The sequence below is a fragment of the Equus caballus genome, chromosome 10, assembly GCF_041296265.1.
Source record: "Equus caballus isolate H_3958 breed thoroughbred chromosome 10, TB-T2T, whole genome shotgun sequence".
Taxonomy (NCBI): Eukaryota; Metazoa; Chordata; class Mammalia; order Perissodactyla; family Equidae; genus Equus; species Equus caballus.
The window spans coordinates 64616249-64642447 of NC_091693.1; the positions used below are offsets into that span (position 1 = coordinate 64616249).

The following is a 26199-nucleotide window of genomic DNA, read 5'->3' on the forward strand; positions in this document are numbered from 1 at the left end:
CATGCCAGTGTCTGATCATAAAAAGTTGGTAGGTAGCATGCTGGGAAAGAAAACATAGATGTTTAGATGTTTAATGGTTTAATCAAAAACAGACTTGCTCTCTCTACTACCTGCCTTTGTCCATCTCCTTACCTCACGTTTATATATATATGAATCTCTTCATAAAGAGATTAGAATCTAAAAAAAAAAATCCCAAACAAACTCCTGTGTTATAATTGATGGAGTAAAACAAAATGTAAACCCTTCTTAACTAGGGAACAAAACAACATATTTTAATCTTTCTGAAATAGAAACTAATGGTCACACTAGTGCATGAACAGTGTTTTACAAAGACTTTTCAAAAGGACTTTTTCATACTAACGGGCATTTGATTTCTCTTGATAGCTGTTAGGATGACAAAGTTACATAAAACATCAATACCTCTGGACCAGCAGACTTGGATGACATGATGGATACTGCAATTTTTAAATTCAACATGCCATATGATGCCTTTCATTATCTTTATTGTGGTAATTTATATGTAAAGCAGAGAAGTAAAATAATCTGAAAGGAAGAACATAACATTTGGAAAATAAAATCATCTTGCTTTTTAGGGCTATTGATTTTATTTCAAATACCCCAAAATGGTAAAATATAGGTTAAAGCAAATAGTTGTTAGCTAGTTGAACAGAGATGGCAAACAGACGTCGAGTTGTGTGCCATCTCGGATAAATTAATAGTGGTTGCCTCAAGCGCTGTGTTGAGGAGGATTCTGAGGTTCTGTAACAAAAAGGGCTGTGAATGATGAGTGAATGTCTGTTAGCGCTAGGAGGGAGACCAGACGGTAAAAGACTTGTTAAGTGGGATGCAGGGTGTGGAAGGGAAAGAGAATTAGTCCAAAAGACCCAAACACAAACTTTAAATTTATTTTGTCTTATATTTTATATTAAAATGAATGCAAATCTTACATTTAATTCCATAATATATATATCTGGCATGCCACAAAGTTTAAATCACCTGTAAAATTACCTAACCTCAACTTTGTAGAAAAAAAGTATGTTCTTAGACAATGTGCATGTTCATATCTGCGGCTTCCCACAGCCCCTGCAGGCTGCGAGTATCCCCGGGAGTCTCTGCACCCTGTTGAGTGAAGCCACGCCTAGAAGACGGAGAGAAATACAAGCGTTTAGATCTGTGCACGCTAAGGGAAGATTCAGAGAAGTTAAGTCACCGGCTCGTCAGTGGCGGAGCTGGCATTTGAAGATTCTAAAGCCCAATTCCCTAACAAAGACTCAGTCTTTTTTCTCCAAAGACAAGTCCCAGGATGCCCTGGGATTCAGGGTTTGGTACTAAAGTACTGATCTGAAAAATGACTTTGGGGGCCACAGAAGACCAAACAGTAACTAGTAAATTGGCAATTTTAGTATAGTTGTTAAAAAAGAAAAGCCTGGTTTCTGTTTGGGGTGGAAAAATTGTGGAAACAGTGGTGATGGTTGCACAACAGTGTGAATGTAATTAATGTCACTGAATTGTACACTTAAAATGATTAAAATGGCACATTATAGCATATATATATTGTGGATATATCTATATCCACAACGAAAAAAAGAAAAAGAAAAGAAAATCATGATTCAGGGATTGGAAGATTAATATTGTTAAGATGGCAGTTATCCAAAATTAGATCTATAGATTCAAAGCGATCCCTATCAAAACCCCAGCAGGCTCTTTTGTAGAAATTGAGAAGCTGATCCTAAAATTTTTATGGAAATGCAAAGGACCCAGAGTGACCAAAACAATTTCAGAAAAGAACTACCAGTATAAATGAGGAAATGCAAATAAGATTTGATGGATTGTATCAATGTCAATGTCCTGGTTGTGATATTGTATTATAGTGTTACAAGATGTTACTACCGGGGGAAACTGTAAAGGGTATATGGGATCTCTCTGTATTACTTCTTACAACTACTTGTGAATCTACAATTATCTCAAAAAAAAGTTTAACAAACAAGCAAAAAAAGAGTTAAGTTGGAGGATTTACACTTCCCAATTTTAAAACTTAATATAAAGCTATAGTAATCAATCAGTGTGGTACTGGCATAAGGATAGACATAGAGATCAATGGAATAGAATTGAGAGTCCAGAAACAAACCCTTATATTTATGGTCAACTGACTTTCTACAAAGTTGCCGAGGCAATTCAAAGGGGGAAAGAATACTCTTTTCAACAAATGGTTCTAGAACAACTGAATGTTCATATACAAAAAAAAATTAATTTGGTCTAGTGGTTTTCAGTAGGGGCGCTTTTGGCCTCCCAAAGGGAGGGAACATTTGGCAATGTCTGGAGACAATTTTGGTTGTCACAACTGGGGGCAGGAGTGCTACTGGCATTTGTGAGTAGAGGTTAGAGAAGCTGCAAACATTCAACAATGCGCAGGGCAGACCCCACAACAAAGAATGATCCAGCCCAACATGTCAACAGTGCCGAGGATCAGAAACACCCATTTAAACCTTTACCTCACATCATACGCAAAAATTAACTCAAAATGGATGATAGACCTAAATGTAAGAGCTAAAACTATAAAACTTTTAGAAAAGAATATTGGAGAAAACCTTTGTGACTTTGAGTTAGGCAAAGATTCCTTAGATATGATACCCAAAGCATGATCTATAAAATAAAAAATTGATAAATTAGGCTTCATTGAAATTAAAGACTTTTGCACTTCAAAAGACATCATTACAAAAATGAAGTTAAGCCATAGACTGGGAGCAAATATTTGCGCATGATATATGTGATAAAGGACTTGTATCCAGAATATATAAAGAACACTTATAACTCAATAATAAGACAAACAACGGCAAGGGGCCAGGCCGGTGGCACAGTGGTTAAAGTGCACACGTTCCGCTTTGGCGGCCTGGGGTTTGCCGGTTTGGATCCCGGGTGCAGAAGTGGCACGGGTTGGCAAGCCATGCTGTGGTAGGCATCCCACATATAAAGTAGAGGAAGATGGGCACAGATGTTAGCTCAGGGCCAGTCTTCCTCAGCAAAAAGAGGGGGATTGGCAACAGTTAGCTCAGGGCTAATCTCCCTCAAAAAAAAAAAAAAAAAAAAAGAAATAGGCAAAAGATTTGAACAGACATTTCACCAAAGAAGATATATGAATGGCAAATGTGCTCAGGAGAAGATGCTTAATATCATTAGTTGCTAGGGAAATGCAAATAAAAATCACGAGATACCATCTCATTCCTACAAGAATAGCTATAATAAAAAAGAGAATACCAAGGGTTGGCAAGAATGTGAGGAAATTGAAACCCACATGTGTTGCTGGTGGAAATATAAAATGATACAGCTACTTTGGAAAAGAGTTTGGCAACTTCTAAAAAGTTAAACATAAATTTACTGTAAATTTTACTCCTGGAGATGTACTCAAGAGAAATAAAAACTTACGTCCACACAAAGACTTCTACCTGAATATTCATAGCAGCATTATTCATAAGAGATAAAAAGTAGAAACAACCCAAATGCCAATCAACGGATAAAAAAATGTGGTAAAGCCCTACAATGGAATACTATTTAGCAACAAAAAGGAACAAAATAATGATTAATGCTACAATATGGATAAACCTCAAAAACATTATGCTAAGTGACAGAAACCAGATGCAAAAGACTAAGTATTGTATAATTCCATTTACACAAAATGCCCAGAGAAGGCGAATCCACAGAGGCAGAGAGCAGATTAGTGGCTGCCTCAGATGAGGGCGCGAGTGGGGGCTGACTGCAGATGGGCACAAAGGACCCTTAAACCTGAATTGTGGTGATGCTTGCGCAATTTTGTAAATTTACTAAAAATCATTGAAAATTATATCCTTAAACTAGGTGAATTTTATGGTATGTAGATTATACTTCAATCAAGCTGCTTTTAAAAAAGAATGCAATTAAAGCAATTCTAATCTTCCAAAAAAAAAAGGGAAGGAAAGAAGGATAAAAAGAAAGAGAAGCGTGGTATGCAACTGCATAAACAGGCAGCAATTATGCAGCTCACAGTAAGTTGATCCTATTCTACGTACATAAGTTAAGTTGAAGTCACTGTGCAATTCATGATATAAGGGGGAGGGCAGGCAGGGAGACGTCACTAAAACGCCTAGAGACCGCAAAGGCATACAAATAGTCAAGTTACAATGATGAATTTAAGGAAGGAAAGATTGCAAGCGGAGCTTAATTCTTTGAGGAGGGTGTTGTTTTCTAGATCATGTAAAGGCTTAAAAAAAAAGACCCAAACAAAACAAGACAATAACATAACACAATAAACCCATACTGTTACAGCATAAAAGACTGGAGTCAAATAAAGACTATTTGGTTTTTCTCAGAACAAACTCTAGGAGCTTCCTTCTCCCAAGTCTTTGAGGAAGCAAAGATGGCTTCTCTTCTCTTACAGAATGGTTTCTCCGTGGTCGCGGCCAAGAGCAGAAGCTATGACGATTGATGGAGGCCCTTTCCTGCCCTAGGAGATTGTGAACTTCAGCAGAGGAAAGAAGTCATCATACTGAAGTATGCCTGACTAAGTGAAGCAAGAGGAAGATACGTAGAGGTGTGAATCCATCTTGAGCATCATCTTGCAGGAAGGGGAACCACCAAGTGAAAAGATTAATCATTCAAGTTGAAGAATTTTAAGGGAGTGTGCTTCCCAGTTTTAACCTGCTGCTGTGGAGGACCTGCGGGGCACTATTTTTCCAAGTCAAAGACTTTCTTAGTAGCAGGTTAGGAGGTTGACTTATGAAGTCAGTCCAACCATTTACACCAGAAACCAGGAATAGAAATTCAGATACCTTGTTTAGAATTTAAGCTACTTTTTAATAATGGTCATGGAGACTGTAGCACTAGGGAAAAATGTTTATGATGTGTTATGTGAAAATAGCAGGATCCAAAGTTGAATTTATACTATAATTACAATCATGAAAAAAAAGATATGGCAGAAAAGGCTGGCAGAAACACAAATGAAATGGTGATACTGATTGTTAGCATGGTGAGATTATGAATGATTTTTTTTATATTTTCCAAAATTTCTTTAAAGTGGTTATTTACTGGGGCTGGCTCGGTGGTGCAGCAGTTAAGTGCGCATGTTCCGCTTCGGCGGCCCGGGATTCGCCGGTTCGGATCCTGGGTGCGGACATGGCACCGTGTGGCAAGCCATGCTGTGGTAGGCATCCCACATATAAAGTAGAGGAAGATGGGCACGCATATTAGCTCAGGGCCAGTCTTCCTCAGCAAAAAGAGGAGGATTGGCAGCGGATGTTAGATCAGGGCTAATCTTCTTCAAAAAGAAAAAAAAGTGGTTATTTATTTAAATGTGTTCAAAAAGTGAAATTTAAGCTACTCCAACAGTCAAGGCAGTGGCTAGCCCACTGACACAGTGATGCGTACACTGTCAGAAGTGAGCAAATCAAGTTGAGAGGAAGCTGATGTAGCTTTTCCATGAAAATGGAGTCAGCATCTCCAAGAAGAAAGAAAAAGAATAAAAGCCTGAGAAACTTTTTCTTTCTATGGAAGAGAAAGAAATATATATTGAGGAAGAACATGCCTCCACCAGTATAGGACTAAAACCTAGCACTTCAGAGCTCCAAGGGCAGGTGGGGTGAGCCAGAGGAGGGGGTGGACCCAATATCAGTGCTGGCCCCTCCGGACTCTCCCCAGGTGACATTTCTTTTTCAGTCACCTTTAGAAGTACGTTATCCCCTTAATGGAAAGGCAGGACCCATTCTCAAAGAATAAAACAGTTAATTTGAGGCAGGATCCGGAGTGTAGGAAGAGAAAGAAGTAAATGATTATCTTAGATTACTTTGTGTTTTTTAAAGAAGGTACAAATAACTGTGTTATTACTAAAACATGATTAACAATAATGGAAACTATTAATAATAATGGAATGACAATTGTGTCCTCATAGTTAAACGGATTAAAAAACCAACCCAATCTATCCCACCTTTTTGTGCTTTAGCAAAGCTGTGGCTGCCTTCTCTAGATTGAGGGAGCCATTACAGATTCTAAAGATAAATCCTGGAGCTTCTATTGGTCAGAAGGTGATCTTAACATAGGCTGACGAGAGAGGCAGGAAAGAATCTTCCTGAAATTAAGAACTCTAGCAAGGAGCTTGAAAAGGGTTTTCTGAAAAGTAAGGTTCTCCTTATCAGTGATGGACCTGCTGATTAGCTAGAGTCTTAAGGAAAAGGAAATAGGAAAAAGTATCCTTTAGCTGCAATTTTATTGATTACACACAATTCCCCAAATCCGCTTGCCCAAAGAGATCTGAGGTACAGCTGCTTGTCAGGATTTGAAAGGAGATCATCACGGATTATTCAGACTACTTTCTGAGTTCAATGTGCTGTCTATACTGGGCCTAAAAAAGATTTACATCTTTTTGGAGCATTTCACACTAACGTCTATGTCTTTTACCCTAAGTTTGTAGGTGTTACATCCTGGGCTAAGCAGCAATAACACTGTCATAATAAGATAAAGTCTCAAACATCGGGGAATGAGACCTGAACCAGGCAAACAACATGACTGATAACTTATTTTTAGGAGTGACTAGATAACACATTATATGAGCAAGAAAACATGAAGAGGATTTAGTGTTATCAAGTAAAACTTAAACTTTAATAATAGTCATAATCCTTATCTTCTTTCAAAGTGACTAATCGTGAAAGGCAAATAGCTCATTATATAATCAATATTTAATTAATATTGTTTTTTATGCCTGAAATGTTTTTCTAAGTTGGGGAATTTAAAAGAAGACGATTTAGAGCGGCGCAGGAAATTGCTTTTTCATTTCTGGGGAAATATAATTTAAATGTTTAGAAAAGAATGTCCTAGGGATGGGACTGAGAAAGAGATGTGTCAGACAAAAGGAAGGATAGTCAGAGAAGGGAAGAATCAGAAGAGAGGTGGGGAAGCTGCAGTTGATACCGGCTCAACACAAGCTTGACATAAGCGAAGCCATATTGTAGAAAAGAAACCATATTGTAACTTTGAATGACCTCTGATTAACTAACCCAGACATGCTTTGTGAATTTTATGGCCCCTCCCAGCTGCTATAAGTTGATAACTTTGTTCTTTTGAGCTCCTTAGGAATGTGATGACCCCCAGGCAGAGTCTATGCTGACAGCTATCATCAATGACAAGTGAAAGATCAGGGTATGGGGCATTGCTCTGGTCTCTGATGCATATCCAGTGGAACAGAAGACTATTGGGAACTAAGACCAGATGTATGCCCCGCCTGGAGATCAGATGGAGGCCCCACTGGGATGAGGTCTATTTTTCAGGGACTGTTAAAATTTGGGTTGTCTATACTTTTTCAATTTTTTTTTTAAATTTTTCCTTTTTCTCCCAAAACCCCCTGGTACATAGTTGTGTATTTTTTTAGTTGTGGGTCCTTCTAGTTGTGGTGTGTGGGATGCTGCCACAGCATGGCTTGATGAGTGGTGCCATGTCCGTGCCCAGGATTTGAACTGGCAAAACGCTGAGCTAGTGAAGCAGAGCCCGTGAACTTAACCACTCAGCCATGGGGCTGGCTCCTGTCTATACTTTTGGAAAAAAGTATTTATTTATTTATTTTTAAAGATTGGCACCTGAGCTAACATCTGTTGCCAATCTTTTTTTTTTTTTCTTCTTCTTCTTCCCAGAGCCCCCAAGTACATACTTGTATATTCTAGTTGTAGGTCCTTCTGGTTGTGCTATGTGGGATGCTACCTCAGCATGGCTTGATGAGCAGTGCCATGTCCGTGCCCAGGATCCAAACCAGTGAAACCCTGGGCCACCGAAGCAGAGCGTGCAAACTTAACCACATGGCCATGGGGCCGGCCCCTAAAATGTGACGTTAGATGTTGTTCCAAAACCATTGAGCAAGGTACAAAATCCTAATAGTGCAAAATGTCAACCTGAAGCTGGGAACAAGAGAATATTTCCAAATGAGTGCTAAACAGTTTCATTCCTCCAACCCAGATCTATGCCCCAATTCAGCAGGAAGTAGCTAGATCGGTGGTCACCCCGAATCCCTCAAGAATAAGGAACGACTAAGGAATGGGTGGATTGAAACCAGCAGACAGTTAGCCATTGATGATTAGCTAGGAACTAAAGTGTTTTTTCCTTTTTGCAATTACTGATTATAGCTTTTAGCTGTTTAACCCACCCATCTTTAACTGTGCTGTTTAGGCAATATGCTATCTGACTCCCACTGGGTTCCTGCATGGATAACATCTCCCTGGAGCCTGGATCACCATGGTAATGGGTGTGTGAGCTGTTTTTCAGGAATTAGAACTCCTTTTCCACTTCAGGCCAGTTGAGACCATCAACCCATCAACTGGGCCCACGCAGATGTCCGATAAGCGACCTTTTGACGTCAAGAGGCTAAAAACTCCACCCTCAGATCATGCTAATGCCACCATTTTGTGAGCATGCGTCCTCTGAAGAGGCGTGGAGTCTGACTAGGCTTGCGCAGATCATCATTACCTCACCTCTCCTCATCTCCAATCATCTCTCACCACATTTCAGACCACCTTGCCCCCCTACCCCATAAATATCCCTGAGTCCCTATTCTTGGGGATATGGGTTTGAGACTCATGCTCTCGTTTCCTCGCATGGCTGCCTTGTGATTAAAACCCTCTCTGCTGCAATCTCGTCATCTCGGTGTTTGGCTTTCTGGGCAGCGGGGGGGAAAACGAACCCAGCGCAGTAACACAGTCAGTACCGTGAAATGCTGCGGGGAAGGCTGCAGGCAGGGGACGGCTCCAGACTTCACAGCGAGGCGGTTATCTCTGAACTGTAAGAAGGCCGTCTCAGTGGAGCAGGGCAGCGGGGACCTGAGAGATCTGTTGAACAAGTATTCTTTGAGGGTCTAAAGCCTGGTGCTGGTCCAGATGGTGGGGACCTGGTAGTGAACGACCCATTGCCAGGGGTAAGGAATTAGCAGACGGTAAGAAGGTACGCTGGTGAAGCTGGGAGGACAAAGTGGAGGTGGAGGACAAACGGGGCGGAGTGAGGAATCTCATTCCAGGGATAGGGACAAGAGGCACATTCAGAGGCAGCAGAGGAGACACTGAAGATTCAGGAATAGGGAGATGGGAAGCTACAGGCTCGAGATCTTTGGAAAGCAGGAAGGAGTCTTATTTGGAAAGAGAAGCAACGGAAGAGAGAAAGAGGCCCTATCTGCAAAGACTCAGATGGGGAGGTGGGGTGTGAGGGCAAGTCAGTCAGAGGTGGTCTTCTCAGCCGGCCTCTGCATCTGCAAATGGGGGCTAATACTTAGGCTCAGAGAGTGGTTGTGGGGTTTGAACAAGAGAGTATAGTTAAGGCCCTCAGCACAGTGCCTGGCATATACACGGAGCCCTCGCTAATGCAGCCTTTATTATACTTAACAAAGAAAAGACTCAAAGGGAGGAGAGTGCAGGCGGGTTCACGGGCCTGAAGTGAATGATGTTTGGAGGAGCCAACGCACAAGTTTGGGGGGACTAGGCGGAAGGCAGCAGGACAAGGGCTAATGAATGAATTCTTCCCCTTACCATGAAACTGGATGGGGGTGGGGGAGGGCAATGGAGAGGGGTGAAGGAGGAGACATTCTCAGGCCATAACTCTACCCAGTCAGTACGTTCCCTGCCTGTACTCGGGCAGTAGGCAGAGAAGTGTGATTAAGCATGTCTTGGTGCCCCAAATTTCTCCCCAGAGACTGTCTGAAATTATAAGAACTTCCTATGAGTTAATAAATAAATATCCCCGACGAAGGGGCATGAAGAAAGACCAGCAGTATTTAATACTTAAGGGTGAATTAGCCAACGTGTTAGGTTTAACCAAAGCTTGCCAAGATGCTGAGGAAGTGAGAATTCTGCTAAGTAAGACCTGAGGAGAGAAGAGAGGCACGGCGGACGCGGAGCTCTGTCACTCAACAGGGAGGGCGGGGCTGCTGCTCCCAGGGAGCCAGGAGGGCAAGGCGCAGGAGAAGGAGTAAAGAAGGCAGCAGGGGAGATGAAAGGGAGGTAGGAAAGGTCCCAAAGGAAGCAGAAAGGTGGGTGTTGAAACAGAAGAGTCCAGGATGACACGTCCTACACAGGAGAGCTGGGAATACTCGAGGTCACCTGTGAGGCAGCTCAGCGAGGAGTCTGCCATTAAGTTTTACGCATTTTTTCACAGTCTCTCTTTGGGTTTCACCTTCCCTCCTCTCTGAAACTCGCATAGCATCTCTCTTATCCAGAAAGTCAGAAATGGCAAACTTTGAGAAAATAAAACAAAGCTGGAAGGGACTTCATAGATTCTCTCGTTTAACCATATTTCACAGATGAGGAAATTGAGGCTCAGAGGGAAGTGAATTGCTCAAGGTCACAGCAAACTAGCTGCTAATCCAGAACTAGAAGGGCCCTAGGATCCTGCCTTGGTGCCCTGTAGTACCTGACCCTCTGCCTAATGAAACCTTCAGCTTGCTTAAGTCCCTGAACACAAAGCACGACCCCTCCTTTGTGGAAGTTAATGATTAAAACCCAGTCTGATTGAAAGCATCTAACCATAGTTACTAATTAAGCCAATTTCTGTGAGAGAAGACATTTCAAACAGAAGAGTGTTTTCTTAAGCTAAATCTATAGGCCTTCAAGTTGCAGTAGCATAAGCTGTACAATTAGAATATTTCAAAAATACTTAAAAATATTTCACAGTACAATACTTTAAAACTCTGTAGCTTATATTTTCTCTTTATTGCACGCCACATGCTGGGTCCTGATAAAATGGTTTTGTAACTTTTAGGGGGAGGAATTTAACTAAAATAACTTGACTTAGTGTTTGAGGGAACGAGGTAATAAAATCTGTTTGCTGTGTCCGCTGTCTCCAGATAGGGCTGTAATTACACCACATAAGGAAGAAAGGTAGCTGAGTCTCAATCTCGATCATTTATGTAAACTCAGCCTTCTTGTCAACGGCGTTCTCATATTGCATGCAAGCAAACCGCAGAAATCATCTCCTATGAACCACACAGAGACAGTGTCCGATTGCAGCCCTGTGAGATTGCTTATATTCTTTCTGTAATTGGATGTCTGTGGTTCAAGACCAAAATCTGACATTCTGAGGTTAAAAAAAAAAATCACCAATGAATTCCCCTGTACAATAATTATATACCTGAAACTTGTAAAAATGAAAGGTATTCTCTACACCAAAGTATTACAAATGAATACATTTTACTTGAAATAAGCATCGTGTTCAGCTTTAAAAAAAAAAGTCTGGTTCTTTGAAATGTGTTTGAAAAAAATTTGGTCTTCAAGAAAGAAAAACAGGCAATTCCTACTACAGCCAAGTTAACATTTGATAACATTTTAATCTCCTACTTCAAATATTTGGCATTATCTTTTCAGCGATTTTCTCCCCAAAAATTACAAAAACCATTGAAGCACAAAGTAAATTCATACTGTATCTAAAAATACAAAGACATAATTGTGAGAAGACAAAGCATATTTTTTTTCTTAATCACTGAACTACCCTTCGTTATGCCAAACTGGTCAGTAGCTTTTGCTCTGACAGTCCTCCCTGGCTGGCACGGACAGTGTTTCTCTTGACACCTGCAGCTTCCATCTTGCTCTGTCCTCTCTAGAAGGAAAACCACAGGCCACTGCCCTGGCGCCATCCCTGCTCGGTCCAATCAATAAGGACTTATTTCCTGTCCATTTGCTGAGGTCACAGGAGCGAATCTCATTAATTATTTCTGCTACTGCAGCCTCAAGTGTGCTTCTGGCGTGACAAGTGAAAACTGCTTGACCTTTTTTTCTTCTAATTCTGTTTGTAGCAGTTCCAAAAAGAAGGCAGCATTCATTTAGCAATTTGATAAAAGGAAGAAAAAAATGTATACGTTTTTAAAGTCATTAACACATTTAGATATTTCATCAAGAAAGCTCTCCCGATCACCTCTTTCCCCAGTTTTTTCAGCTGATGAACAATAGTGTCTTTTTAATTTGGTGTCATGAAAATCTGGTCACAGCAAACACAATGTTTTCTAAAGCAGATCTGGCCTCCGAGGGAGGAAAGCTCTCCAGGGCCTCCAGTGCCTTGTTTCCATGGTAACGACACAGGTCAATAGCTGAAGTCACACCTTTGCCAGCTTTGATTGTTTCTCGCAACTGTTAAGAAACAAACGCACAATAAAAGTCAGTTTGTAAGGTAGCACAATTAAACTGGGGAGGAGAGGTGGAAGACAAAGAAAGGGAGAAACGATACAGGTTCACTTGTTTCTGCTACTGTCCTCTGAGGTAAAGAGGACATCATTCCCCAATGACCTCCAGGCACTAACACGCCCTAAGGCTGCTTGGTGTCTGTGCTCCAGGGCAGCACAACAAGCTCCAATCAGCCTAATTACACCTCCTCCCAACTCCCACCCCTCAATACCAGGAAATGTGCCCTGCCAGGGGATCGCATAATGAAGGCGGAGGGCAATTATACCTCTGGCATCTTGAATCCAGCAGCCTGATATTCTTATGTGAGGACGGCTGCACTAACATCCTAGTTAACTAATTTTTTTTTACACTGTATGTTGATACAATGGTCCATATGAAAATTCAAGAAAGACGTATAGCATTAGTTCTGAATGCTACATTATTATTACTTTTTGCTGAGGAAAATTAGCCCTGAGCTAACATCTGTGCCCATCTTCCTCTATTTTATTTGTGGGTCACCACCACAGAATGGCTGACGAGTGGTGTAGGTCCACACCTGGGATCTGAACCCACGAACCTGGGCTGCCGAAGCAGAGCACACCAAACCCAACCACTAAGCCATGGGTCTGGCCCCTGAATGCTATATTTTTAAAACTAAAAGACTTAATTTGACTGGGAAGAATGAACTAAAACACTCTTTGTAAAAAGTAAAGTAAATTCTCACCAACAAATGGAGTTGATTTCCAATCCCTCCCTTTGGTGGGTTTCCCTCCCTCCCTCTCTTTGATGTGGCAAGGACCAATAAAATGGTTAGACTTTAGAGCTGAAAAAGATTTATAATGATTTTGTCCATCCACTGCCCCTTGCCCTGATTCCATCTTCTCTTTCTCAGTGACGACCTCAGGCTAAGAAATCTGAACTTTAGTTAAAGGAATTTTTTTTTTAAGATTTTAGTTTTTCCTTTTTCTCCCCAAAGCCCCCTGGTATATAGTTGTGTATTTCTAGTTGTGGGTCCTTCCAGCTGTGGCATGTGGGATGTCACCTCAGCATGGCTTAACAAGCGGTGCCATATCTGGGCCCAGGATCCGAACCGGCAAAACCCCAGGCCGCCAAGCAGAGCACACGAACCTAACCACTTGGCCACGGGGCCAGCCCCAGAAATTGTTTTTATTATGAAATATTTTTAAAGTACACAAATATTGAAAGACTAGCACAGGAGTCAGTAAACTATGGCCCCGGGCCAAATCTGGCCCCCTGCTTTTCCTAAATACAGTCTGTCGGCACACAGCCACGCCGCTCATCTCAGCGTTGTCTAGGGCTGCTTTCGTGCTATGATGGCAGAGCTGCCGAGCTGAGGAGCTGCCACAGACTTTATGGCCTGCAAAGCCTAAAATGTTCACACTTTAGCCTTTGCAGAAAAAGTCTGCTGACTCCCAGACTACCACAGTGAATGACTACAAATCCTCTCCCTAGATTCAAAAACTGTTAACATTTTGCCATTTCTGTTCTTTCCACATGTATGTGTGTGTATTTTCTGAACCATTTGAAAGTAAGCTGTGGGTAGTGGTATGTTGGCAAATTAGCTCTCCTGGGGAGGAAAAAAAGCCCTATTTGTAGCATTTGCAGATTTTTGTGGTATAAATACTCCTGTCATAGCTGATTTCAAGCTACCAAGGGTTGTGGAATCACAAAATTCTTGAATATTTAACAATAGGCTCTGAGCTGGTCGGACTTAGCTTGGACACACCATGGGCTGCAGGATGCTTCACTCTTGTGTTGACACGCACCTCCGCAGATAAGAACATTCGCCCACATAAGCAGATACTATTACAACACAGATAGGAAAGTTAACAATAATTGTCTATTATCTAATATCTAATCCATGTGCAAATTTTCACAATTGGCTCCAAAATGTCTTTTTTAGTCTTTTTTCCTCCAAACCATGATGAATCCTGGTTTACACATTGTACTCATTTGTTATGACACACCAATCTTTTTTCCCCCAAGATAGCGCCATTTTGAAAGGAGCAGGCTGTGTTGTACAATGTTCTATGTTCTGGATTTCTCTGATTGCTTTATTTAGTTTGTTACTCTATAAACTTTATTCAGCTAGACTTAACTGAATATTTGATGGTGATTTATTTGGTATTTAATTCTATAATGAAGAGTAATTCAGATTAAAGCAAAAGAGTACCCAGGATGACATTACTGCAAGTTACTCAAGCCCTAAAAGAGTTAATTTCTCTCACTCAACGACTACTGCACTTCCAGTTAATACTCAGATCTGCTCTCCACAGAGGCGGGCTCACAGGGCTTCACAAACCAAGGGATCTGACAGCTTCCATGTGTAAAAAACACCCATTTCATGACCCACCAGTAATATAATCCTTCATGGAACGTATTATTCCTTACAGACATCTGTATACACTTCCACCAACGAAACATAAACTATTGGCTCAAAGGAAGTCTTTTAGATATAATTAACAGACCATAAAAGAGACTCGTTTTTACTATAAATTAGAATACACAATAGGTCTATCCTGACAAAACAATCTTGTCCTTTGTAAATAAATGTGACAAAAGATATATTAAGCTGGAGTTCCTAAACTTGGCTGACCCTAAGATTCACCTGGGAAAACTTTAAAATGCAGATGCCTAGCCCTCATTCCTAGAGATAGAGTCAATAAGCCCTAAAAAATGGTTCTTAGGCCATTCCAATGATGAGCCAGATTTGGGAGTATCTCACTCACTGGGGCAAGTATTTTGAGTTACTGTATTTTAAAATAGCTGTGTTGGGTTTATACCATTTTAACCACACTTCCAACTGGTTGTCTCTGCAGTGATCAAATTCAATTGAACAAGCATTTATTGGGCACCTATATGGCCTATGCATATAGTAGGGGCTGGAGACACAGAGAGGAACACATTTACTGCCTCCAGGACTACCTATGAGAGGGCCTGTCATAGGGCTGTAGAAGCAGAGAGGATTGAATGGAACACTGAGGGACTGGACCCGTGACCTTGGTTCTAATAGCTGTGAGAGAAAGGCCACAAGTAAAAAAAATTCCACTTTTGCCTTCACCTATGTTTCAGCTGGGCAAATCCCAAACTGACGCATACAGAACTTTACATATTAGGATGTGGCCAAAAGTGCGAGTGTGCCCACTCTGTCCTTTATGGTTTGAAAAACACTTTAGAGATAGGATAAATAACCCCCAAAAATACAAAGAGATGAATTATCAGTCTGTTTTATTTCCCTGACATAGCACTTTAGGGCACTAATATAATTAAATCTTGAATTAAGTCAGCTGAATAACTAAGTGCAGCATCACCTGAAATAAATTAAGTCTAAATCCCCTGCTAGAGCATCCAATTAAAGATATTAACACAGAGAGAAGAGGATGCAAAGTAAAGTGCATTATCATTGAACATTTATTAAAAGGTGTTATTAGACACCTTTTCAATGATAAATGTTGCTTTTATGAGACCCTGTTTTTTCTTTTTTTTTGAGGAAGATTAGCCCTGAGCTAACATCTGCTGCCAATCCTCCTCTTTTTGCTCAGGAAGACTGGCCCTGAGCTAACATCCGTGCCCATCTTCCTCCACTTTATAGGTGGGACGCCTGTTGCAGCATGGCTTGCCAAGCAGTGCCATGTCCACACCCAGGATCCGAACTGGTGAACCCCGGGCTGCTGAAGAGGAATGTGCGCACTTAACCGCTGCGCCACTGGGCCGGCCCCAATGAGACCCTTTTGAGAAATCCTTGTATGCCTCTGAAAACTATTTGGTTCAAAAGTCCTCTTAAAATATTAAAGACATGCCCCTGCCATGGGCTCTAAGTAGCTTTATGAGAAGCAGAGGCAGCAGCCACTTTTCTCTAGTGAAACCAGAGAAAGACTTTATGACCTAGAAGAAACCCCAAGCACACTTTTATCTTCTCACCTCGTTTTGCAGAAGATACTGGGATGAGAGAGGCTAAGTGATGTGCACAAGAGTCCACAGCACATTTGTGAAATAGCCTGGGTTTCATTACTGCACATCCAGAGCTCTTCCACTCTATAGCACCGGAAAGGATTTGCAGACAACCCAAGTTATCTTTCACCCAACCAGGCAGTGCTTAGAGAGAATGAGGATGCTAAAACTCATCTGGAACATGGGGTAGACCCTGTTCTAAAGAAACAAGAGTATGAAACAATATGTTAAAGTTTTTTTTATGGTTGAAAACACCTGGACAAGGGTAAAAGGAAACAAATTGAAGCCATTCTGTTATGGGAAGAGACCACGTACCTCCTAACCACGTGGTAGAAGAGGGCCACGCTTCCCTAATGGAGATCATGAAGCTGGCAGAAAGGTAAGATGCAGTAACGATAGGAGACTTCAACCTCTGAACATTTGCTAAAACTCACATTCTATAGTTGACAAATTCTTGGCGTGCCTGACTGATAATTTTATGTATCAGAAGAGAGGAGAAATTTTTGCTTAATTATGTCAACATAATTATATGTAAAGGTGATAGAAATTTGGCAAAAAAAAAAAAAAAAAGTAACGCCATCTTGGTATTAGAATCAGAGGAAGAAAGGACTAGCAGGCCTGGTTTTGGACACCCAGACTCTAGATTAGGAAAGTGCATTGCAAAAATAACTTTAGTGAAAGATTGCCATGATTCCAAGAGATAAGTGGAAATACAGTTCAAGGGTGATGGAAGTCTCTGAAAAACTAAATTCCAGCAAGGGGCATAATTAATTATGAAAGAGACCAAAATAATGGCTACAAAATAAGGTCTCTCAGGGCTCAGATTTGAAAAGGCCCAGGTGTACAAGGAGGAGCCTATCCCCTCTCCACTGCGGAGCCATGGCTGAGCATCTGCTCTGCACAACACACCACTGTCCAGATAGGATGCTATCCCTGATTTGAAAGAGCTGACAAAGGAGAGAGACAATGCTGTAAAAATTGTGTGGGAATAACCCATAAGTCTGTGTTATCACTAGGACACTTGTCATAATGTTTTAAAGTGCCGTACCCCATAGAAAAATGTTCAGAAACACACAACCTTAGAATCTGTGAGAGACTGATGGGGAGGGACGTGAGGAAAGGAGATGATGACAAAAGTAAGGGCCTTCAAAATTTAGAGGCTATAATATGTCAAATAAGAACAAGTATGCTCAAAATATTTGCAAAAGATAATATATTTATTTTTAAGAGAAGACAAAAAGGAAATAGAATAAATAAAGAATGACTTAAAAATTGTAAAGACTAAAATTCCATGAAGAGGAGCTTTAAGGATGAAATGTGCATTCAAATAGCACATCGCAGGTTGTCAGGGGGACCTTGGATGCGGCTACCATCCTGGCTTTCCTCTGGCTCCTGGTGTCCTCTGCTTTCCAAGACCACCCAGCCTCCCATTCCAAACACAACCTTCTCCTCTAGGACAAACAACCATGTAGCCCTCGCCGATCTCCTCCCCGCCGGCAGCCCTCTCACTCATTTTGTCTGCTGTCCCTGTTGGGCTTTCATCTTCTGGCACTTCCTCCTCTGTCTCGCTCTCACTCTGGAGACCTGGTTCCCAGTCCAGAGCACCTTCACAGGGGCGTCCACCCACCTCTGTCCTGCTCGTGCGTGCTCAGAATGCACATCAATGTCCTTCCCAGCTATTGAAAGACTATGAGAGATCTCAGAGCTGGGAGATTCAAATGACTAATGTCCTCAAATGTAGAACAAAAAAGCAGAAGATGAGGACAAAGGTGCATTCTGGAACACAGACCAGTGAATTTATGAACAAGTATGGCAAAATTCCAGAAAAGGTTATTAAATAAATGGTTTGTGAGCTCTCGAAAAAAGGCAGTGGTGGTCGCAGCCCCAGGATGGGTGGGGCACAATGGGCAAGTCATGACAAAGAGCTCTCATTTTTCTTTTGATATGGCTACTTAGCTATTCGCTTCAGAAACAGTCAAAACAGAGTATATTCAGATTTTGGAAACTCAGTCCTTCATGGATAAGACAGAAAAGTGGGGTCTGGATTAGAGTGTGGTAATATCGATTCAAATATGTCAAACAACTATTGTTAGAAAATGTTTAGTAGTGGATTGAGCAGAAAAGCTATCTCTAGTGTTGTGCTTGCTATACGACTCAATACTTGGTTTCTTACCCTTATCACAGTTCTACGCATTGCTTGAATGAAGATGGAGAAGAAATGCACATTAAATTTTAATTTTCAGATGTCATACAGCCAAAAGAGAAAGATAACACACGGATAGCATCAAAATTTTAATGATTCTGACACGTTGAACAATAGACTGACACTAGCCAGCTGAAATGTAACAGAGGTAACTGTATAGTTGTGCATTTAGGTTTCAAAATCAATTGTAGGAGTGTAAACCTCAGTTTGGCAGTGACTCATAAAAAATGTTGAGGATTTTTGATAAACACATTCTTTATATAAGCCAAGACTGTGATGTAGATACGAAAAAAGGCAGTTGCAAACTTTGGCTGCATCAACAGACGTACATGCCCAAAACACAGGTGGGAAGGGGCTTACTGCACTTTTTGATGGTCAACTCACATTTAGAAAACTGTGTTCAGTCCTGGGTGCCATGTGTCAAGAGGGGCAAAGACAAGATAGATTGGGCCCATTATTAGGATGACGAAGTATTTGGAAACATGTCATCTAAGGAATGTCTAACCTGGAAGGAAGGCTTAAATGAGGATGTGAAAGCCATCTTCAAATATCTAAAGCGATTAAATGGAAGGAGGAGCAGTCCTGTTCTATATGCTTCAGGGGGCAGAACAAAGAGCAATACGGTGAGCTTCTCTGGGAAGCAGATTTCAATTACAAACAAGAAAAACTTTCAAATGACCAGAGTTGTCTAACAACAGAAAAATTATTTTTGACAAGCTGTGAACTCCCTATTATTGAAAGTCCTCAGTGGCTGGATGACCACGTCAGAGAAAGCAGGAACGAAACTCTTAGCTGATGGGGGAGGTGGAACAAGGCTGCCTCCAAAGACCCATCCGACTCCAAGATTCTAGCTGACAGTGCTTCAACTGAAAGATCTGGTCAACTTCTGAGCGGCAAGGCTTAGTACAAAAGGAGAAAATACAATTGAAACCTTTCTCTAATATAATAAACTGTTAAATGCATTGCCAACAACACAAAAAGCATTCCTTTTACTTAGAGGAACAAATTAAAAGAATCTATAGAAAAAAATCTATTGATCTTAAATATCTTACTTTGATAAAAATGGAAGGAGATGGGAATAAGAGAATTTTCAGTGATTTCCTCAATCACACGAATTCACATGCAAAGACACAGTAAGAATGGTAGTGCTTCCCAACACCAAAATAGCAATAATAATAATAGCAATGACAACAAAGACAGTCCCATATCATGTGTGTGCAGCACTGTCCTAAGATATCTAAATCTATATCTATGTATGTCTATGATAAGATAGACATAATAGTACCTATGTCAGAGGGCTGTTGTGAGGACTGGACAGAGAGAGAGCTATATATATATAGATCCTTAAAAATAAAAACTTATTTTTGCTAAAAATCTCAACCAAAGACTGACAGTAGTAGTGGTACATGGGGTTTCACATAATGACAGGACATTGCCTCATGTCATTTTCACTATTTTTTAAAACCAATCTCAGAGTTCATCATACTCTAAGTCATTGGATAAAGGATTAATGAGTTCAAAATGATAAATATAATTTATCCATGCTTCAAGAATTTTACTGTTCTCTAATAAAACATCGGAGTATTTTTCTTTTGTAAAGTAGCCTATAAAATTCCTGTAAAATAGATTTGTATTGAGCTTTAAGATACTTTTTCTTTCTTTCTTTTTTTTTTGGCGAGGAAGATTAGCCCTGAGCTAACATCTGTTGCCAATCTTCATAGTTTTGCTTGAGGAAGATTGTCACTGAGCTAATATCTGTGCCAATCTTCTTCTATTTTGCACGTAGGATGCCACCAAAGCATGGTTTGATGAGCGGTGGGTAGGTCCACACCTGGATCCAAACCCATGAATCCTGGGCCACCACAGAGGAGCATGTGAACTTAACCACTATGCCACCAGGCCAGCCCCAAGATACTCACTTTCTAACAAGTTCTCTTTATTCTTTTGCAGAACTAAAATCATTCTGTGTAATTGTGTGAGAGTGCATGACACACACGGTATCTTCCACTGCTCTCCTTTTCCTGCCGAGTCCTGGGACCTGAAGCCCATGGACATGGGAGGTAAGAGGGAAGGTGGGCTCTAGCAGGGATGAAACACCACTATTTCCATCATGGTGGCCCTCCAAGCACCTTGGAGCAGAATCCCCCAGATGAAGCCACACAGGAAGCTTTTTTTAATCTTAGAATGAGGAGTTCTCCTAAGACCGATGAATTCATTTCTGCTGTTTTATACCCATAGAAACAATAATCATGGAGAGGCAGCGAGCAAACGTTAGGAAGGAAACTCTCGACCTGGACATGTGTGACCTTGGGCAAAGCAACCTCTGTAAGTCCACCTCACCTGTAAAATCGCAAAGAAATATTTATACCATATGGAATTATTATGAAGAACAAGTAAGATAATGTACATGAAATTACTTTGACATCAGTAAAATGCTATACAAATGCAAGGTGTGAAGGAGAAGGAAGCATGGGGTTCACTGCAAAACTTCATGTAACGTTTACATAATGCACCTGGCTTTAATTATAAACGTTCATGGACCATTCTACATAGATTCATGAAGGTGATTTAAATCTCTGATTATTAGTGAATTGGAAACATGCTTGTTTCTGAAAAATGAACTTCCAAATCATCTTGACCATTTAAAATTTAATCTATTCGCCCTAAAAGGAAAAAAAATGATAAAGACAGGTTTGGTATCATTTTTCTTGCCCTGTCCGCCACCAGTGTCTATTAGGCTCAGTCTGGATGGTGTGTGGCCTCCTGTTCAAAGTGAGATTTCAGAATTGATCTTAAGGCTCAGCCTCTCAGCTAGGACATTTAGGAGTCCATGTTGTGGACTAACTATCTACAAAGAGCTGCCCATAACCAGATGACTCATTTCGTATAAATTATCATGTCTGAATAAATATATCCTGGTTATATGTATAAATACCCCTAAATCATATATATTGACATACCTAAAATTTAGCATCCCTACATATATACATAGGTAGTTTAGCGATATTTTCATGTAGTTAAAAACATTTCACTGGCATACTCAAAATTGACCTAAATTGTTGACTCTATGGCAGAGAATTCAGGCAAAGAGCTACTTACTAACTTAAGAAACAGAGGTCAACCTGTAGCTCAGGGTAGAAGCAGATGTGCCTGACTTAAAAATTTAATTAAACAGAACAAAATGTACTATTTAACTCTTAGTTTATAAACTTTCACTAACATTTGACAGATTGGACATTTGAGGTTAGTAATATGGAATTATATTAAATTGAGCCTTAATTACATAGGAAAAGCAATCACTGCTTATGTCTTCTGAAAGAAAATTTAACAATGTATAAATAATCACAGATTTATCCATATTCTGATTGAAAGCTAATTTTTAATGTTAGCATCATATTCTAAAGAAGAACTTATTTCTACATATTGAAATTCAAAAAGCAAAACTGGGACTGTGAAGTTTTTTAGCAAACTCTGTAATAAAAATTCAATAAGCAAAACATATTATAGGTTGTAGAATGCAGCGATGAGCCACTCTTGCCTGTAGCTTTTTTAGGAGTGAATCAATAAACAGTAAGCTCTGTAATCTCATGACAAATACTATGCCGGTTATTTAATTAAAAAGAACATTGTGGGACAAGAGCACTCACAACATGTAGGTATCAAACAGTCCTGGGGGTTATTTGAGGAATACATAAGCTATGAATTCTAGTTTATTCTCCATGAATTAAAAGTTCATGGAGAGTAAATTTGGGTTTCTATTATTTTGTTTGAGTCCATATCTTACTCTTCCATTTCTTAAATCCTTCTTATGTCCCAAGTTTCACTCTGCTTTAGTATTTGGATGCTGACACCTGAGGATCACTTGCTTCAAAACTACTATCACTACCACCACCACCATCTGCCTGACTGTAGGTTCCTAACATCCTGACATGCGCGCTGATACAAGATGAGCTCAAAACACATTTTTGACTTCCATCACCAGAAAGTACCTCAAACAACAGAACAACTCTATCTACTGAGCGTAATGACAATGAAATAAATTAATACTTCAGCCAAAACTTCCAGGCCGGCTGCATCACACTGGGGGCAAATGCAGGAATCAATGTATGGAGTGAAAAAGTTACTCTCTGTGCCATGTAAATGTAATCATATCTGCACAATTAACATCTCTTCCAGATGTAGGACGTCTCTAATGTTACAGTGTAATTGAAGATGTATATGTTATCTAGATCCGTGCCTCCCTCAAGAGAATGGTGATGAGAACTTGTTTAAATGGTTATGCCTATAAAACTTTCTTGGAAGAGTGAACAATACTTACCAGTTAAAAAAAAAAAAAATCACTGGGACCAGCCTGGTGGCATAGTGGTTAAGTTTGCACATTATGCTTCAGCACCTGGGGGTTTGCCAGTTCAGATCCTGGGCATGGACCTACAAACCATTCATCAAATCATGTTGTGGCAGCATCCCACATACAAAATAGAGGAAGATTGGCACAGATGTTAGCTCAGCAACAAGCTTCCTCAAGCCAAAAAAAAAGGAGGAAGATTGGCAACAGATGTTAGATCAGGGCCAATCTGCCTCACCAAAAAAAAAAAAAAAAAAAAAATTACTGTACTGGTTTAGCAAACATAAATCCTAAGACAGTCATTTACTAGCCAATCACTATTTCTGAGATCAGAACTGTTAGATCACAGAGTAATGCATACCATTTTCTAGATATGTGTAAGACCAGAGCCTATATACAAATTTTCTCTTACTCCTTTTTGTAGTATGTCTAAAGCACCCTGAGAAGCAGTATGGTGGTAAAGAACACACACTGTGGAGTTAGCAGACCTGGGAAGAACCATGATTCTATGAGATACTAACTGTATGAACACTGCTAGGTTATTCAACCTCTTCTCCATAAAATGAAGGGATTCAGAGACAGAATTTGATAGAACCACTTGATTACAGTGCTTAGTGTGTCTTGACCAGAGTGCATACTAAAAACCATGCATACGATGGCGTGCATCTTAAAGAGATCACAGCACATAGAAAGGCCTATGACCTTTCCTAAGAGGTGCACACAAACCTCGTCAGGAATGAATCAAAGATAAAGGTTAGCATAACTTCCTTAGATCTAGAACTGGGAGATCTTCCACAGGGGGCACCATCGCGCCATGCACGAATCAACCTTCAGAGGTTCTTCTCTGGCTTTATTATACTCTGGTGGATAGGTAAGATCTTTCAAGCCAGAAAGTCAAGGGCTTTCGGGAAAGGGACAAGATTTACTCGCCCGTAATCTTTAGTAGCATCTTACACATCACTAACCTAATGTTGTAGGTCCTGTGATCTCTACCGCTACCTCAGTAATTCCGTTTGAAAACTGAGGTGGCACAGCCACCTTGTTATTTCAGGAAAGGTGGTTAAGCACATCCGGATCAACACTCTGTCTGAGGTGCTAAGTGGGGAGGTTAAGTAGTGCCTACAGACGCTGCTTAGGAAACAAGGGGGAATGGCTTCAGATGTACCAACTAAATGATTTAAAGCTTTCTGATAGATCAAGCACCTTGAAATCACAAAAATCCTTAAATCTGTACCAAATCAGGCTGTGGGATTAGTGTGAGTTTGGAATATCAATCTAGGTAACGACAAAGACTTCTAACTTACTAAAACCACATTCAGCATCTATGAGAGGTTTCTCTCTCAAAAAATACAATTTTGGAAAACCCATGCCTCTCAACTGTTTTTTATGACAAGGAAAGAGGCTTCCCTTCAGATCTACTTAAAACTGTTTCAATAGACTAAACAGGCTCCTCTGTGGGGACAGAAGGCTCTGCCCTCTACATAAAGGCATATAAGCACTCCCTGTGCACAGGTGGCTCCTGATACCACAAACTGGGAGCAATAATTGAATCCAGCTATCCCGCAGTGCAGAGCATTTACCCACAGAACCAGCCTGGTGGGCATTTTTCGTTAGCTTTCTAGACTAAGATTCACAAGGTTACCCCAACTGAATTTGTTTCAACCCAGGGAGTGCAGGGCATTGAGGATGTAACCATTTGATTAAAAATATACTCGGGGGGAAATAAGAGGAGCAAAGGTGCAGTCCAATATGCCTTATAAATTAGAAGAACAGAATATAGGCACAAACATCTGGCGTATCTTGGGTTTTCCTGAATTCAACAGTAGTTCAACAGGTATTTACCGGATACCTAGTACGTGCCAGCACTGTGTTAGGCCCTCAGGAGATAATGGTGAGCAAACCAGACACAATTCCAGGCCTATAACAATGACCTGGTGTTCATTAAGCATCCAAGTCTGCCTTAGCTTCCTGATAAATGTTAGATATTTTGTAGACATGTAATTTTTTAGGGGCCAGTAATTCAAAATGGTAAATTTAAGAATGTGAGAGACTGCCCCACTAAATATGATTGTTATGAACTAAACAATTTAACATTTTAAATATAAAATTAGAAACCGAAGATCAACAAGCTACGAATATACGATTTGAAGAAAAACAGAGCGATTTACAACTGCCTAGAGGACTGAATTCAAACAGTTATCAATAGGGGCCGGCCCAGTGGTGAAGCGGTTAAGTTTGCACGCTCTGCTTCGGTGGCCCGGGTCTCGCCAGTTTGGATCCCAGGTGCGGACATGGCACCTCTTGTCAAGCCATGCCGTGGCAGGCATCCCACATATAAAGTAGAAGAAGATGAGCACGGATGTTAGCTCAGGGCCAGTCTTCCTCAGCAACAAAAAGGAGGATTGACAGCGGATGTAAGCTCAGGGCTAATCTTCCTCAAAAAAACAAAAACCAAAAACCAAAACAGTATCAATAGTATTTGGGCTAACAACTGAGAGGGTGGCATATTTTATGATGTCATAAAGAGGCTTATCATTTATATCATTTAATAATTTTATTCATGATCCACAAGAGAATAGAGATTATGATCATTAAATCTGTTGATGCCATTGAGGTGTGTGGGATTGCTAACACCTCAGAGAACAAGAATCTAATTTTAAAATAACATTAAGAAATTAGAAGAACAGATCATCAAAGCAAGATGATAGTCACTGGGGACAAATGCAAAATAATATATTCAGAGACTTACGGAGGAAAAAAACTAGCTTGATGACAGGGAATGAATGAATGTCCAGAGGGCAACTGTTTCGAGAGAGGACTTGAGGGCTCATAATAAGGCACAACTCTGGTTCAGCAGACTAACTGCCGCGTGTGTGATTGGAATTTATTTTTGGTTAAAAGTTTCACATGGTACAAAAGCCTCTCTGCTTTATTATAGACGGAAATTGAGCAGTGATTATTTTTCCATCATTAATAATTGTATTTTGAAGGAGATTTAGAATCAAAGCCAAAGTTGCAAAATCTGACTTTAGGAAATTAATCGTTTTGAAAAGCAGATTGAACAAAATATAGTCATTATTGCTGCAAGGAAAAACACTTGTCTGAAATGTGATTGCCAAAAGAAAAATAAATAGTGTTATCTGAGTTTTAAGGAAACGAGGAGGGGAGGATTTCAAACTTTCATACGGCGGCTCTGGCAGCGTCTCCGGCAGCGACCCTGTGCTGTGGGCAGGCCATCAGCCCAGTGCCTGCAGCGTGTGCTCAGTGCACTAGCTCTCCATTTCCTCAGCTGTCCTCCAGCACCTCAAACACTCCTTGAGGCCAATCCTAAAAATTCACGGTGTAAAAAATCACATTTTCCAACTGCATTTCTGCCTATTGCCAAAGAAGCAAGCAATTCTTTAGGAGCCGAGAATTAAATTCTGGTTATGTCACTAAAAACATGACTTCGGGCAAGTTATTTTTCAGTCTCATAACCAGCTCAGGTCATAATCTGGAAAAGTTCCAATTCAAATCAGAGTCTACACTTTTAA

The 26199-nt window shown here is 40.5% G+C and overlaps 1 protein-coding gene across 4 annotated transcripts in view; it reads right to left on the reverse strand.

Moving 5' to 3' along the window:
- Nucleotides 1–883: 883 nt before the first annotated feature.
- PDSS2 (decaprenyl diphosphate synthase subunit 2) overlaps nucleotides 884–26199 on the reverse strand; it is a 267780-nt gene continuing 242464 nt past the window's right edge. For 2 of the 4 annotated variants that reach the window (XM_023650874.2, XM_070223628.1), the window contains one exon: nucleotides 884–1138. In XM_023650874.2, coding sequence (XP_023506642.1) covers nucleotides 950–1138 — 189 coding nt within the window. In that variant the 3' untranslated portion in view covers nucleotides 884–949. Of the gene's footprint in view, nucleotides 1139–10672; nucleotides 12114–26199 lie in introns of those variants that run through there. The other 2 variants (XM_001503961.6, XM_070223629.1) reach the window with 1 other exon arrangement.